Source organism: Heteronotia binoei, chromosome 15 (assembly GCF_032191835.1).
Source record: "Heteronotia binoei isolate CCM8104 ecotype False Entrance Well chromosome 15, APGP_CSIRO_Hbin_v1, whole genome shotgun sequence".
Lineage (NCBI taxonomy): Eukaryota > Metazoa > Chordata > Lepidosauria > Squamata > Gekkonidae > Heteronotia > Heteronotia binoei.
The window spans coordinates 63,477,853-63,495,295 of record NC_083237.1 but is presented as its reverse complement, the minus strand read 5'-3'; the positions used below and the strand labels follow the sequence as shown (position 1 = coordinate 63,495,295).

At 49.4% G+C, this 17,443-nt stretch overlaps 1 protein-coding gene across 1 annotated transcript in view; it reads right to left on the bottom strand.

Moving 5' to 3' along the window:
• LOC132584207 (26S proteasome non-ATPase regulatory subunit 11) overlaps positions 1-13,067 on the bottom strand; it is a 36,017-nt gene extending 22,950 nt beyond the window's left edge. The window contains exons 1-3 of the mRNA XM_060256021.1: positions 12,880-13,067; positions 4,034-4,135; positions 453-577 (exon numbers count right to left, since the gene is read on the bottom strand). Of these exons, the coding sequence (XP_060112004.1) occupies positions 453-577; positions 4,034-4,135; positions 12,880-12,970 (318 nt within the window). The 5' untranslated portion in view covers positions 12,971-13,067. The remainder of the gene's footprint in view (positions 1-452; positions 578-4,033; positions 4,136-12,879) is intronic.
• Between the last annotated feature and the right edge of the window lie 4,376 nt (positions 13,068-17,443).

Here is a 17,443-nt window from a genome sequence, read left to right as displayed (position 1 = left end):
TTTACGGGGAGGTGAGTTTAGATCCTGTGAATTTAGGGGGAGGTATTTGTGAGTTTCCTGCATTGTGCAGGGCATTGGGCTAGATGATCCTGAAGGTGGCTCAGGATTTGGGGGAGGGACGGTGGCTCAGTGGTAGAGCATCTGCTTGGGAAGCAGAAGGTCCCAGGTTCAATCCCTGGCATCTCCAAAAAAGGGTCCAGGCAAATAGGTGTGAAAAACCTCAGCTTGAGACCCTGGAGAGCCGCTGCCAATCTGAGAAGACAATAATGCCTTTGATGGACCGAGGGTCTGATTCAGTATAAGGCAGCTTCATATGTTCATATATGTAAGGTCCCTTCAAACTCTATGATTCTGACTGCCTTCCTCGGAACGTGGCCCATGGGAAGAGGACACCTGAGAACCACTTGAAGCCAGCTGCCCTTTGGTAGCAGCCCCAACGCCAGCTGTCTCACCTCTTGTCCAGTTGCAGCTTCCATGTCTAGGAAAAGGTCTAGCAGGGACCGAACCAGACGGGCTGCCTTCGCCTTGCTGATGGAGTTCAAGAAGGGACGCACATACTTCAAGAGTCCTCCGAGCTCTGTATTAGAAACAAAGCCGTCAGTCAGTGCGGCTCAGGTGCTGGGAAAGATGTAACAGGAGGCACTGAAAGCATCAGGTGACGTTTTGAAAATGGCCACACGCACACAAACACACGCAGTGCACGAGGTGTATTTGAGCAGATGAAGGCTCCACCTTGGAGCACAGCATTTGGCTGAACGTTCTGACAGCTGTATAAATACAAAGAAAGAAGTACTTTCTTTGTATCTCCCTTTCTCACTATACAAGAACTCGTGGGCATTCGATGAAATTGCTGAGCAGTCGGGTTAGAATGGATAAAAGGAGGTACTTCTTCACCCAAAGGATGATTAACATGTGGAATTCACTGCCACAGGAGGCGGTGGCGGCTACAAGCATAGCCAGCTTCAAGAGGGGGTTAGATAAAAATATGGAGCAGAGGTCCATCAGTGGCTATTAGCCACAGTGTGTGTGTGTGTGTATATATATAATTTTTTTTGGCCACGGTGTGACACAGAGTATTGGACTGGATGGGCCATTGGCCTGATCTAACATGGCTTCTCTTATGTTCTTAATACTATAACCATACATAGCGTTTTAGAATTCCGGGCTTATACCCAGGGCTTTTTTAATAGCAGGAGCTCCTTTGCATATTAGGCTTCACCCCCCTGATGTAGCCAATCCTCCAAGAGCTTACAGGGCTCTTCTTGCAGGGCCTCCTTAAGCTCCAAGAGGATTGGCTACATCAGGGGGGGGGGATAGCGTAATATGCAAAGGAGTTCCTGCTACAAAAAGCCCTGCTTATAACCATTCACTCGATGAGTTTGTGGCAAATGAGAGTCTTCACCGCACAAAAAGGGAGAGCGGGTCACCAGGATGGACCGTATGAAAGCAAGACGGATGACGAAATACAAACCGAAGTATCACACAGAAAGCTATTAGAATGTCAAGGAATAGTCCAAATGTACCCGGAGCATATATTAAACACATGCACGCCCCTTGATTTCCCAGCCCCCGTTTCAGAAGCTTATATATGACATCTACTGTTACCCTCCCAAACAAAGCTGCATCTAAGTCCCTTGAAGTAAATGGGTCTAGAACGGCTCTGTAAGAGTACCTGCAGAACAGAAGAATCTTGATACCTATGCACATTAGACTAGGCGGGCCTCCTTGGGTGGCAAGTCTTCTAAATGTGGGGCCACCGCAGAATACCCTATGCACAGAACAGTTATCAACTTAGCCTCATGTATGTGGGATCTGGACAGCTCAGATCTCAGCAAGCAGCAATTATGGAAGAACTGCTAGGCTCTGACCACTAAAGGCATTATTGGTCTCAGGCAGGCAGGCAACAGCACGATCTTTACGTCAAGCCCTAAGCAACTAGTGGGCAGCTGCATGTTCCAAAGTGTTCCAGGGCAATCCCACCTCCCGAAACTTTGCAGCAATCAATCCACAAGTCTGAGTGGATAGCAGCAGTTGTATGGCCAGACAGAAGCTGCATCTCAAGAAGAGAAGAGGAGGAGATTGGATGTCTACCCTGCCCTTTGCTACCCAGAGGCGTCTCAGAGTGACTTACAATTTCCTTTCCCTCCCCCACAATAGACACCCTGTGAGGTAGGTGAGGCTGAGAGAGCTCTCCCAGAACTGCTCTTGAGCAGAACAGTCCTGAGAGCGCTTTTAGCTGACCCAAGGTCACATCAGCAGGTGTTATGTGGAGGAGTGGGGAATCAAACCCAGTTCTTCCAGATAACAGCCCGCACACTTAACCATTGCACCAAACTGGCTCCCAGGTGAGATAAAGGACCTACACAAAGTTAATTTCAGTTAATTTTCATTCTAGACGGATTTCCCAAGTCCAGGCCTGGTGAGATTTTATCTTTTCTGACTCTCCGCCATCAAATGATGAGCCAAAACCTAAAGCATTCCGAGTAACAAATTTATGCCTTCCGTAATGAATATTTGCATAGCTAAGGAGTCCCAAAAACAGGGAATGCAACCATGCCAAACAACGTCTTTTGTACAGCTGTGAATGCAGGGCTACCATTGCTGTCCTCTTACCCAGGTTTCAGGCCTATTCTCAAAACATATGCAAGCCCATGGGAATGAAAGCAGGGGGCCTTCTAGTCCTTTCCATCCACTATCCTGACAGACAACCACGGGCCACAAACAGTGTAGGCGCTGCAACTAGAATTACCACCACAGGAAAACCACCAAGTGATCCAGCTCTGTATGGGTAGCTCCAAGGCTTTCTCTGTAGCAGGAACTCCTTTGCATATTGGGCCATACCGCGGAGGTTTTTGTCAACAAACTAGAGCACAATCCCCGATCTGCCTATGTCACTTCTGGGTGACGTAGGCCTATCGTGTTTATTTCCAGCATCTTCCCTCCCCGCTCTGTGAGCTCACCCTCAACACCCGCCAACCCACTGGAACATGGGCATCCTGATGGACCTGGAAACTCTGGTTCCCACCTGGTTTCCCTCCCTGCAGCCTGTGGCTCTTTCAGCTGGGCATGTGTCCAGATTCAGTTTTCCTCAAGGCCCAGTTTTCGTTTTTCATGAACAGAACAACCTGTTGTTGCAAAGTGCACAGTCCATTCCAGCTGACCAGACTGGGTTCCAGTCCAGAGTTTTGTTTTTATGTATTTGAGAACGTTCAGTGGAGGCGCAATAACTAGTCTTTCCCATCCCTTTTGCTCCCTCATATAGGTCTTTTAGAGATTTTTATACTCTCAGCTAAGCTCTGTCTGGGCTGGGGTTATCGTACGTGCTCATCTAAATGTAAAATAAATGAAACGTCTCAAAATGAGAAGTATGTGAACTTTACAAGTTTAAAATCCTAGCATAAAACGTTGTCAATTTGGAAGCCATTTTGGTTGAAACAGCAGATCAGCCCTTCAATTCCCCTCTTCAAAATCTCAGGGGCGGAGCTTACACAAGAGCAGGGCTTTTTTGTAGCAGGAACTCCTTTGCATATTAGGCCACACACCCCTGATGTAGCCAATCCTCCAAGAACTTACAGGGCTCTTAGTACAGGGTCCAGAGAGAGAATTCTAGCAGGGGTTCCTTTGCATATTAGGCCACACACCCCTGCTGTAGCCAATCCTCCAAGAGTTTACAGGGCTCTTAGTACAGGGCCTACTGCAAGCTCCAGGAGGTTTGGCTGCATCAGGGGTGTGTAGCCCAATATGCAAAGAGGTTCCTGTTACAAAAAAAGGCCTGGCAGCTCCATTCTTTCTGCAAAAGCATATTCATTTTGCTTGTCTGACACTGTCATCTAAATTGGTCTACGAGAGGTCTGTAAGTAGATAGAAAGTTTACCTTGGATTGTGTGGGGGGGGAAGATTTGAACTAGATGTTTTTGGTCCAGAACAAGAGCTGATATTCTCAGCTGGGACCAAGCAGCGCAGCAAAGCTCTACCCTCTGCTGTTTTTGTTTGAGACGCTGCTGGGAGATGCGTTTAACTGTTTTAAACGTACCTTCGGCTTGTCCTGTCTTGGCTAGGAGGCTGCCGAGCTCCAAAATGCTTTGCTCTTTGACTTGCACCGCCTCTTCGTCATTCTCCTGGACATCGCGCTTCACTACGAGAACAAAAGCATTCACAGGAGAAGTGAGAACTGGACAGAGTTTTGACAAAAGAGAAGCAGCTTCCATCGAGTCAAGGACGACTCACGCCTTGCCCTATTCCTTCTTTCTAAATTTAACCTCCTTCTGAATGATCAACAGCACCTCTGGGAGACAGCTTTCAGTAACGAAGGCAGCAAGACAGAGGAAGTCAGGATTCAGGGATTTCTGACAAGGAACAGTGTGATGCGGCGGCTAAAAAGGCCAATGCAATTTTGGGCTGTATCAACAGAAGTAAATGTCCAGATCGCGTGAAGCGATGGTATCGCTTTACTCTGCTCTGGTAAGACCTCACCTGGAGCATTGTGTTCAGTTTTGGGCACCACATTTTAAGAAGAATATAGACAAGCTGGAACGGGTCCAGAGGAGGGCGACGAAGAGGGTGAGGGGTCTGGAGACCAAGTCCTATGAGGAAAGGTTGAAGGAGCTGGGGATGTTTAGCCTGGAGAGGAGGTGACTGCGAGGGGATAGGATCACCATCTTCAAGTACTCAAAGGGCTGTCATAAAGAGGATGGTGTGGAATTGTTTTCTGTGGCCCCAGAAGGTAGGACCAGAACCAATGGGTTGAAATTAAACCAAAACTGTTTCCGGCTCAACATTAGGAAGAACTTCCTGACCGTTAGAGCGGTTCCTCAGTGGAACAGGCTTCCTCAGGAGGTGGTGGGCTCTCCTTCCTTGGAGGTTTTTAAACAGAGGCTAGATGGCCATCTGACAGCAATGAAGATCCTGTGGATTTAGGGGGAGGCATTTGTGAGTTTCCTGCATTGTGCAGGGGGTTGGACTAGATGACCCTGGAGGTCCCTTCCAACTCTATGACTCTATGAACCCTGGGACCCAGTTTGCAGCAGCAGCAGCTCAGGAGCAACGAATATTACATTCGCAAGCTGTTTTATGTAATCCAGCCCCGTTTGGCAGAACGCCGTCACGGTAAATGCAAGTGAAATAAATCTCCTTCACTCCTTAGCATGTCACTGGATACTGTACAGTTAGAGCTTCCCAGTAAGACACTACAGTCGGAGCTTCCCAACAGCGGGAAGAGCAGGCAGGCTGCCAGTTTTAAAGCCTCGGCGTGAAAGGACAGACGAAACCCCACGAGTATTCAGAGAGACCTACGCTCCTGCTCCATGCGCTGCACTTTATTACTTGCACGGCACATCAACTGGTACGCAAGAGACTAACCAAGGAAACAAAGACTACGCAGTCTGCCTTTCGAGCTAGGGTTGCCAATCCCCAGGTGGGGGCAGGGGATCCCCCGGTTTGGAGGCCCTCCCCCCGCTTCAGGGTCGTCAGAAAGCAGGGGGGGGAGGGGGAGGGAAATGTCTGCTGGGAACTCTTATTCCCTATAGAGATTTATTCCCATAGAAAATCATGGAGAATTGATCCGTGGGTATCTGGGGCTCTGGGGGGGGGGCTGTTTTTTGGGGTAGAGGCGCCAGATTTTCAGTATAGCATCTAGTGCCTCTCCCCAAAATACCCCCCAAGTTTCAAAAAGATTGGACCAGGGGGTCCAATTCTATGAGCCCCAAAAGAAGGTGCCCCTATCCTTCATTATTTCCTATGGAAGGAAGGCATTGAAAAGGTGTGCCGTCCCTTTCAATGTGATGGCCAGAACACCCTTTGGAGTTCAGTGATGCTTGTCACAGCCTTGATCTTGGCTCCACCCCTAATGTCTCCTGACTCCACCCCCAAAGTCTCCTGGCTCCACCCCCAAAGTCCCCAGATATTTCTTGAATTGGACTTGGCAACCCTATTTTGAGCATAAAAGACTGGTTTCAGCAGCACCAAGAACCACTCAGTTATCACAAAGTCACAGTTCATCGCTACAACTTCTAATTTTCCTTACGTATCCCATCAAGAAGAGAAGCCGCTAGGTTCTTGCAAGACGAATGCTTCTTGGTTCATCTCCCCTTATAAGAAGTCAAAGAAACAACAGCACCTATTATGGCTGAAAAAGGTCAAGGTAGTCCCCTGTGCAAGGACCAGTCATTTCTGACTCTGGGGTGAAGTTGCTTTCACAACGTTTTCACGGCAGACTTTTTAACGGGGTGGTTTGCCATCGCCTTCCCCAGTCATCTACGCTTCCCCCCCAGCAAGCTGGGGACTCATTTGACCGACCTCGAAAGGATGGATGGCTGGAGACAACCTTGAGCCGGCTACCTGAACCCAGTTTCTGCCAAGATTGGACTCAGGTCGTGAGCAGAGCTTAGGAATGCAGTACTGCAGCTTTACCACTCTGCACCATGGGGCTCTTCTATTATGGATTACACAGGGGCATAGAGAAATATGGCAACTTATGCGTGCTCTACCATAGTTTCACTAACACAATTGTTTGAGGCGATACAATCCTGTGTTTCCACACATCACAAAGCGTAAGCCACTTCAGCTAAATGTATAAAATGGGTTCATTTCAGACCGTGCTCATCTGGCCTGTCGGGAACACATAAAAGGCACAATAACTGCTCCAGCAGATCGACTTCTCCCCCTTGCGCCACACCCCCGTCACAGAAAACTGCACCAGAAGCTGCAGGATCTTCTTGTCTGATGCCCTTTACAGCATCCTCCCCCTACTGTCAAAGTCAGCAGCGAGCAATGTTCACTAAGCTGCTGGGTCTTGCGAGCAAAAAGTCTACTTTGTGAGCAACTGGCCTTAAAGTTGTGAGCTGCTGCACAAATTAGTGCGCTCTGGGGTCCTCCTTCCTGAACTAAGACAAAAATGTGTGAGCTGGAGGCTAAAAACCTGTGAGCTAGCTCACGCTAACTGAAACATTGGTAGTGAGCAGGGCTTTTTTTGTGGCGGGAACTTCTTTGCACTTTAGGCCACCCACCCCTGATGTAACCAATCCTCCTGGAGCTTCCAGTAGGTCCTGTACGAAGAGCCCTGTGAGCTCCTGGAGGATTGACTACATCAGGGGTGGGTGGCCTAATATGCAAAGGAGTTCCTGCCACAAAAAAAGCCCTGGTAGTGAGCCAATGTGGTTCAGTGGCAAGAGTGTAGGATTAGGATCTGGGACACCCATGTTCCAATCCCCCCATTCTGCCACAAACACTTACTGGGTGACTGGGGGGGGTGGGGAGTGGCAGGATTGTCAACACTCTCAGCCTGACCTGTCTCACAGAGCTGTTGTGGGGATAAAATAGAGGGAAAGATCGATGTAAGAAAGCAGACACGGGGTTCCCATTGGGGGCAAAAACAGGGTACAGATGGAGTAAAATCCATGTGTTATGCAGGGAAAGGAGCTACAAAGCAGGAGATGTCTCAGACTAGTTCTATTCTGCTAGAGGGTGGAAGAAAAAGATAAAGCTTTGCCCCATTTAATGCGGCACATGGAGACGTGTCTCTAAACTCGGAACAAAAAGAACAAGTGGATGTAAAAGACGGGGCAGGAAGACTGGCAAACAGCAGTCTAAACAGGGATGTTTTCAAGCCCCTGGCTAGGACACCTAAATAGTTCTAGAGCAGGGGTGGCCAAGTGGATGTAAAAGATGGGGCGGGAAGGCTGGCAAACAGCTCTTTCTCACATACTGTGTGGCTCTCGAAGCCCCCACTGGCCGGCAACTTGGCTAATCCATTCAAAGTTAAAGTTGCTTTCTTTCCACCTTTCCTTCCCCCTTCTGCTTTCCTTCCTGATCTCAGATGTCTGACGTTCATGTCTTGCTGCTCTCAAAACATCTGACGTTTATTCTATGTGGCTTATATTAAGCAAGTTTGGTCACCCCTGATTTACGGCACCTTCATCCTGGACTCCTTAAAAAAAAAAAAACTTCTAGCCCTTCGAACATGTCAAGCTTTATAAGAGGATCCAAACCCTTCCCACAGCAGCTACGCTTATTCCTCTGATGTCATTTCTGATTTAAGCCATATGTTAACAACTACGCAGTAAGCCAGTCCATCAACGGCAAATTTAAATAACTTATTTGACCAGAGCACTCATAGGGCACATGCCCTGTGCTGCCAGAAGGGGCACATGGACACGAGCAAGTTCAGAGAGACCTGCCCTAACAAGCTTGCGCAGCAGCCCCATGGCACACAGCCCGGAGGTATTTCGTTAACAGCGTCTTCATCGCTCACACGGCTCCCCTTCTCAGTCAGTTTCTTCACCACCATCATTTCCATCTCGCATCAGCCACCCCTCTATTTCCCACACCCACTGAAAGCTTCATTATTGCTGCTTTTGAACCCCCTGGATCACACAGAATACTTCCCCGCCCCAAAGGGGGGTTTGCTCACTGACCAGTTTTAAGCCAAGCGGTTTTCTCGTCAGATAGATCCAAGTGGGCAGCCGTGTAAGACCAACACCTTTTAAGACCAATGAAGTTTTATTCAGAACGTAAGCTTTCGTGTGCTCCAAGCACAATTCATCAGACGAGGAATCAGGTACAATGAGCAGAGCTACGTATCGCTGGCAGAGCGACATATAAAACTACATATATGTAGTTCTGCTCACTGTACCCGATTCCTCACCTGATGAAGTCTGCTTGGAGCACACGAAAGCTTATGTTCTGAATAAAACTTGGTTGGTCTTAAAAGGTGTTGGTCTTACACGGCTGCCCACCTGGATCTATCGGACGAGAAAACCGCTTGGCTTAAAACTGGGCAGCCTCATTTCCAGCAATTTAAGTTTAAATGACACAGAAATAGTTGATGGCCAAACTGTAACTGAACATAAAACCACAATCAAAAGCCCAGAAGGGAGCAGCAAAGATCGGGCAACCTTCTGTCAGGCCAGCACCCCCGCCCTTCAGGTTGATGCTCCGTCATGCCTTTGGTGAAAGAATTCTTCAGTGAGCGCAGGCCAAAATAACCACTCTGAAAGTAGCGAAGGAATCCACCCTGCTGCTGCTTATCTTTCCCTCACAGAAGCAAACCGAGCCCAGCCCTCTCCCACCAGCCAAACAGCATTTCTGGTCAGTCCTTCCTCACTGCTTTCATTCCTTGCTCCAATCTACCTTCCTTCCCCTCTTTAACCAAAGCTGGCATCCGTTAACTTGGAACTAGCTGGAAGCCAATGATGGAAGCTAGCAGAACACTCAGCAGCCAGTCTAAGAAGGTAAAGGTAAAAGGTAGTCCCCTGTGCAAGCACCAGTAATTTCCAACTCTAGGGTGATGTCACATCATGATGTTTTCACGGCAAACTTTTTACGGGGTGGTTTGCCATTGCCTTCCCCAGCCATCTACGCTTTCTCCCCAGCAAGCTGGGGACTCATTTTACCGACCTCAGAAGGATGGAAGGCGGAGTCAACCTTGAGCCAGCCACCTGAACCCAGCTTCCGCTGGGATCGAACTCAGGTCATGAGCAGAGAGTTTGGACTGCAGTACTGCAGCTTTACCACTCTGCGCCACGGGGCTCTTCCTAAGAAACTACAGGATGCTAGTTTGGCCTGCCACATCAGAAGACTGGACTAGATCGACACAGTGGTGAGAGAGAAGCCTTGAATTCCTTCACACACACACCACCATCCCAGGTTTGCTGGACCCAACAGCCTCTACCTTCTACAGAACAGGACATCTTTCCTATTAGGAAACACCCTCCCCCCCCAAAAAACAAAACCCAACTTTTTACCTTTCCTACGATGGACTTCACAGTTTCAAAAAGGAAGATGACTAAGAGAGAACATGGTAGATGTTTATAAAAACATTCCAGAAGAAAGTGAAATTGCTAGAACTCAGGGATATCCAATGAAGCTGATGAGCAATACATTCAGATGAAGAATTCACAGCTGGAGGATGTAGCAAGGACCACAAACGTAGGCAATTTTAAAAGTAGTATCAGACACATTCACGAAAGACAGCTCCATCAGTGGCTACCATGGTAACGAAAGGGGCAACCTTCGTAGCAGGAGACAGTCCACTTTGGGATGCGACTGCCTAGGGGATAACATGCTTTGGCTCCCATGCCCTGTTTAAGAACATCAGAAGAGCTCTATTGGATCAGGCCAGCGAGGGTCCAATAGTCCAGCCTCCTGTCTCACACAGCAGCCAACCAGTTCCTCTGGACAGCCAACAACAAGGCATAGAGGCTGAAGCCTTCATAAGAACATCAGGAGAGCTCTGCTGGATCAGTGGTCCATTTAGGCCAGCATCCTGTCTCACACAGTGGCCTCCAGAGGGCCAACAACAAGGCATAGAGGCTGAAGGCTTCAAAAGAATATTAAAACAGCTCTGCTGGATCAGGCCAGTGAGGGTCCACTTAGTCCAGCATCCTGTCTCCTACAGTGGCCAACCAGTTCCTCTAGATAGCCAGCAACAGGGCATAGTGTCCAAGGCCTTCCCCTGATGTTGCTTCCTGGCTCTGGGATTCAGAGGCTCAGTGATAGAACATCCGCTTGGGAAGCAGAAGGTCCCAGGTTCAATCCCCGGCATCTCCAACTAAAAAGGGTCCAGGCAAGTAGGTGTGAAAAACCTCAGCGAGACCCTGGAGAGCCGTTGCCAGTCTGAGTAGACAGAATGACTTGGATGGACTGAGGGTCTGATTCAGTACTTTCTGCTTACCAAGCAGATGCTCTCCCCACTGAGCCACCATCCCTTCCCCTTAGACTTATGAACAGCGGCCTTCTACTGAATCAGATCCTAGTACATCCAAGTCAGTCTTATCTACTCAGACTGGCAGCGGCTCTCCAGGGTCTCAAGCTGAGGTTTTTCACACCTATTTGCCTGAACCCTTTTTTAGTTGGAGATGCCGGGGACTGAACCTGGGACCTTCTCCTTCCCAAGCAGATGCTCTACCGCTGAGCCACCACCCCTCCCCTAACATATGAAGCTGCCTTCTACTGAGTCAGACCCTCGGTCCATCAAAGCCCATCAAAGTCAGTCTTGTCTACTCAGACTGCCAGCAGCTCTCCAGGGTCTCAAGCTGAGGTTTTTCACTTCTATTTGCCTGGACCCTTTTGAGTTGGAGATGCTGGGGATTGAACCTGGGACCTTCTGCTTACCAAGCAGATGCTCCACCACTGAGCCACAGCCCCATTCACGCCTCTCCAGCTGAGGTTTTTCACACCTATTTGCCTGGACCCTTTTGAGTTGGAGATGCCAGGGATTGAACCTGGGACCTTCCGCTTCCCAAGCAGATGCTCTACCACTGAGCCACTGTCCCTCCCCTTAAGTCAGTACTGTCTACTCAAAATTGCAGCGGCTCTCCAGGGTCTTCACACCTACTTGCCTGGACCCTTTTGAGTTGGAGATGCCGGGGATTGAACCAGGGACCTCCTGCTTCCCAAGCAGATGCTCTACCACTGAGCCACCGTCCCTCCCCTGACTGGCAGAGGCTCTCCAGGGTCTCAAGCTGAGGTTTTTCACACCTACTTGCCTGGACCCTTATAGTTGGAGATGCCGGGGATTGAACCTGGGAGGGACCTCCTGCTTCCCAAGCAGATGCTCTACCACTGAGCCACCGTCCCTCCCTAAAGTCAGTCTTGTCTACTCAGACTGGCAGCGGTTCTCCAGGGTCTCAAGCTGAGGTTTTTCATGCCTACTTGCCCGGACCCTTTTTAGTTGGAGCTGCCAGGGATTGAACCTGGGAGGGACCTGCTGCTTCCCAAGCAGATGCTCTACCACTGAGCCACCGTCCCTTCCTAAAGTCAGTCTTGTCTACTCAGACTGGCAGCGGTTCTCCAGGGTCTCAAGCTGAGGTTTTTCACACCTATTTGCCTGGAACCGTTTTAGTTGGAGATGTCAGGGATTGAACCTGAGACCTCCTGCTTCCCAAGCAGATGCTCTGCCACTGAGCCACCGTCCCTCCCCTGACTGGCAGAGGCTCTCCAGGGTCTCAAACTGAGGTTTTTCACGCCTATTTACCTGGACCCTTTTTAGTTGGAGATGCCGGGGATTGAACCTGGGACCTTCTGCTTCCCAAGCAGATGCTCTACCACTGAGCCACCGTCCCTCCCCTGACTGGCAGAGGCTCTCCAGGGTCTCAAGCTGAGGTTTTTCACACCTACTTGCCTGGACCCTTATAGTTGGAGATGCCGGGGATTGAACCTGGGAGGGACCTCCTGCTTCCCAAGCAGATGCTCTACCACTGAGCCACCGTCCCTCCCTAAAGTCAGTCTTGTCTACTCAGACTGGCAGCGGTTCTCCAGGGTCTCAAGCTGAGGTTTTTCACACCTATTTGCCTGGAACCGTTTTAGTTGGAGATGTCAGGGATTGAACCTGGGACCTTCTGCTTCCCAAGCAGATGCTCAGCCACTGAGCCACCGTCCCTCCCCTGACTGTCAGTGGCTCTCCAGTTCTCAAGCTGAGGTTTTTCACACCTGTTTGCCTGGACCCTTTTTTGGAGACTCCAGGGATTGAACCTGGGACCTGCTGCTTCCCAAGCAGATGCTCTACCACTGAGCCACCGTCCCTCCCCTGACTGGCAGTGGCTCTCCAGGGTCTCAAGCGGAGGTTTTTCACACCATTTTGCCTGGACCCTTTTTTGGAGATGCCGGGGATTGAACCTGGGACCTTCTGCTTCCCAAGCAGATGCTCTACCACTGAGCCACCGTCCCTCCCCAGCTTCGAGGCCTGCAGCTTCGCCTCCTGACTTGGGCCCAGCCAGGCCCGTCCTCCCGCCCCGACGAGGCCTAGCCGTCCCCCGCCAGGCCCTGGGAGCAGCCCGCAGTGAGTCAGCAGCGGGTCCGGCCAGCCCGGCGCCTCCCCGGCTCTGCCCGCCCGCCGCCGCCACCGGGCCCCTTCCCTCGGCCTCCGGGGCGGGCCCGCCTCACCGATGGAGTGGAGGATGCCGATGGAAGCCTCGCGGTCGGTGCTGAGCAAGGACTGGGCTCGCTGGAACTCCAAGCCCGCCGCAGCCGCCATCTTTAAAACAAAAAGCCCAAACTCGCTCACTCACGCCGGGCGGAACCACAGGGCCCCACTTCCGCCGGAAGCCGCTCGCCGCTCTTCCTGCGTCAGGCCGCAGACGGACGGAAGGAGGGAGGGATCTACGGTTAAAAATAAACACCAAACCCGGCCGTGTGCCTAAGCGGCGTTGCAATGCTTCCTGGGAAATGTAGTCTTTGTGGGGAAAGCCTCCTAGAGAGGGCTGCTGCGATCACTGTAGCTAGGAGACCACGTGGGGAAGGAGGAGGGGTCGAGGCTCTGAATATCCCGCTAGTTTCCCCGCATTCTAGGGTTGCCAAGTCCAATTCAAGAAATATCTGGGGACTTTGGGGGTGGGGCCAGGAGACTTTGGGGGTGGAGCCAGGAGACATTAGGGGTGGAGCCAAGATCAAGGCTGTGACAAGCATCATTGAACTCCAAAGGGAGTTCTGGCCATCACATTTAAAGGGACGGCACACCTTTTCAATGCCTTCCTTCCCTAGGAAATAATGGATAGGGGCACCTTCTTTTGGGGCTCATAGAATTGGACCCCCTGGTCCAATCTTTTTGAAACTTGGGGGGTATTTTGGGGAGAGGCACTAGATGCTATACTGAAAATCTGGTGCCTCTACCCCAAAAAACAGCCCCCCCCAGAGAGAGCCCCAGATACCTGCAGATCAATTCTCCATGATTTTCTATGGGAATAAATCTCAATGGGGAATAATAGATTTCCCAGCAGACATTTCCCTCCCCTCCCCCCGCTTTCTGACGACCCTGAAGCGGGGGGAGGGCCTCCAAATTGGGGGATCCCCTGCCCCCACCTGGGGATTGGCAACCCTAAGCCTTCATATCTGGTGTGTGTGTTTGCGTATGTGAAGTCATTGAATGAATTATTGGGGTGCGTGAAGTCATTGTCAATGAATTATCCACAGTCATTGAATGAATTATCCACAGTCTCCTTGTCATTGAATGAAGTCATTGAATGAATTATCCACAGTCTCCTTGTTGATATACTCTGTCTTTCCATGTTGTATTTCTTGCCGGAAACACTTGAGCTTCCTTTCCAAGCATCTATTTCTGATGACATGTTTCAGGGAACCCAGCACTGAAAAAGACAGCGTGCACGATTGACAGCTTTTGTTAGAATTCCAGTTTCCATGGTGACGTCTTTCTCTGCAAATGCTTCCTCTACAACACCTATAACGCACCCAGCGCATTTTCCAAATAGTATTGGGAAACTTGTCCTACTTTCATTTGGTATTTTTTAATGAGGCGCAACCTGGGAAAGCATCGTTCTCTGAAGGCTAAAGAAGGGAAAAGTCTGCATTTTAAACCAGTAGGCCACTTTAAAAATCAAACAGCATCTTCCATCCGCTTGCTCCCAGCATGCATTGTCATATGCAGTATTTCTTTCTCAAGCTGTGTAACAGCAAAGCCTCAATAGTTACTTGACATTTAATGTCAGTAGCAAAACGGGTGATATGAATCTTCTTTCACATCATGTCATTTGAGTGGCCATTCTTCAGAACAGAGTGGACTTCACATGTTAGCTCCAGGATATATAAAGAATCAATACGTTGTCAAAGGCTTTCACGGCCAGAGTCCATCAGTTGTTGTAGATTTCCCAGGCTGTGTGGCCGTGGTCTTGGCATTGTGAGACCTGACGTTTCGCCAGCAACTCTGATTGGCATCCTCAGAGGTATAATCCAGAAAACTGACATTCTCTCTGGGTCAAACTGAGAAGAAGAAAAGAAAAGCTGCCTACCATTTTATTCTCAATTTGACCCAGAGGGTTCCAGAGGAGATTCGGATAGCTACAGGACAGTCAGTTCTTGGAGAAACGTCGACTGCGGGGCGACGTCAGGCTGAGCCCATCTTGGAGGAGCAGCCACGGCGAGCGGAGAAGAGGCGGCAGCTGCGCAGTGGCGTCGCCCGCTCCGAGACGGGGCGGCTGGCCACGCTCCCCGGCGCCGTTTCTCCCCCTCCCCCCTAGCTCCACCCCAGTGTCTCCTGGCTCCACCCCCAAAGTCCCCAGATATTTCTGGGGTTGGACTTGGCAACCCTATTTGGGAGGGAAAACTCTATGTTACAATATGTACCATAGAGTTTTTACCTCCAAACTGGCTAGAGCCGCTGGGAAAACCATAGCTTTTCCCCAGAAATGCCTAGAGTGGCTGCCACGCATGCACCGCCATTGCGATGACGTCACTTCCGGGTGATGCTGGGGACTTGGCAACCCTAATGGTGCCCTGCTACAATAATTGGTCTGAGGTGAAGCCAGGTGGGCTGGGAAGAAACCATTACATTTCCCAACTGCTAAGATACCTCATCTTATACCTCTAGTAGGCTTGCCAATTCCCAGGTCCTAGGGGGCGGAGGAGCTGGCAGAACAACATGGCAGCCCAGACCCGCCGTTGGTTGCACAATCTTTTCAGAGGTTCTTTGCATAGGAAAGGTAAACTTGAACCTTTAGTTGCTCTGTGTTACTTTGAAGAAGTTGGAAGTTCAGCAACTCGTGAGTAGAGATGCCAATCCCCAGGTGGGTGAACAATACAAAGCACACAGCTTACCGCGAAAACCAGCTTCCGTTTCTAAATAAACCGAATCAACAACATTAGAAAACAACATGTATTAACTTCATAAACAACCATACAATTAGTCCTTGATATAAAAAGGGAATGTGTACACCAAGAGTTCACTCTTCTTCTGTGGCAAGTTGCTCAGTTCATTCCTTGAAATCCCGGTGCAATAATTAAAATGATCAATGTCTATTGACGGACGCAGCCAATAATCCAAATTTGAGCAGACAAGGTCGTACTGGAACCCTTGTTTCGCCTGAGCTCCTTCAAGCTGCAAACAATCCTTTTCCAATGGCCTTTTGATAGCTGGTCTTTCCAATAAACGTTGACATTCGGAATCCTTATTTCAGTATTTCTTTATTCATGTCATTGTTCAAAATGGAGGCAGGTACCCCCTTTTTAAAAAAAGAAACGAGAAGAAATGCACAATTGTTTCTGTCTCAAGGTCTTGAAGGTCCACGGGCTTGCTAGGAGATCGATTCCCATAGGGTATAATGAAGAATTAATCTGGGGGGTATCGGGGGCTCTGGAGGGGCTGATTGTTGAGGGAGAGGCACCAAATTCTCAGCATAGAATCTGATAACTCTCCTCAAAATGCTCTCCAAGTTTCAAAAAAGATTGGACCAGGGGGTCCAGTTCTACGAGCCTCAAAAAAGGTGCCCCTATCCTTCATTATTTCTAATACAGGGAAGGCATTTAAACGGTGTGCGGTTCCTTTAACTGGAACGGCCAGGTTCCCGCCTGTTACTATGAGCTCGCTTGCAAGGTAGGGTGGAATATAAATATCCCAAACAAACAAACAAACAAACAAACAAACAAACTAACTAACTAATGCATGTTTTATTATGAACAGCTGCAATGACACCATATTGTGCAAGGACTTTCCAGGTCACCAGAACTTTTAATTGGGCTGGATTACATCATGAGTCCCCGCCCTGCGAAAGTATTGCGAGCCAATGAGGGCGCTTGGCGCTGGGGGTGGCAGAGTGGGCTGAAGAGGCTCGGGCACGGAGTGTGGTGACGTCATTCACATGGGGGGGGGTCTTCAGCAGCTTGGTTATAGAGGTAGAAAAAGAGGTGTGCCAGTCCCTTGAAGGCGTACTTCCGGCTTTCGACGGCGATTCACTTTGATGGTTGTTGCATCATTTTTTTCTTCCAGCAAAAACACAGGATGTCGGATGGCAATTGAAACACTACCAAGGTTTTATTCCAGAGCTCTTTGGAAGCTCCAGGCTGCGGAAGCTTCTATTGAAATAAATTCTTACTTTGGCTGTGGACACCCTCGAGTGCCCTAAATCAGATGCAAGATCCCAGCGCACTTTTGAAAAGCGAAACGACGTATTTGCCTGACTTGACCACTTCCAACGAGCGACCTCTATGACAAATCTCTTTTCAAATATCCCAACAACTTAATAATAAGTAGATAATTGCTACAAACTAGGAATATCCCTGACTTCCCAACCCCCAAAGAGAACATTGTCTTCCTTTTTTTAAAAAAGAGCCACTAAGAGGATAGACACACACAAAAAAAGAGGACGTGCCTTCTAAAAAGGGGACACCTGGTAAACCTAGCAGAGACTGATTCGCATGTGCAGCAAATAAAGAAGAGTTGGTTTTATACCTTGCCCTTCACTACTCGGAGTGGCTTACAATCACCTTTCCTTCCTCTCCCCACGTAGGGTTGCCAAGTCCAATTCAAGAAATATCTGGGGACTTTGGGGGTGGAGCCAGGAGACATTAGGGGTGGAGCCAAGATCAAGGCTGTGACAAGCATAATAGAACTCCAAAGGGAGTTCTGGCCATCACATTTAAAGGGATGGCACACTTTTTCAATGCCTTCCTTCCATAGGAAATAATGAAGGATAGGGGCACCTTCTTTTGGGGCTCATAG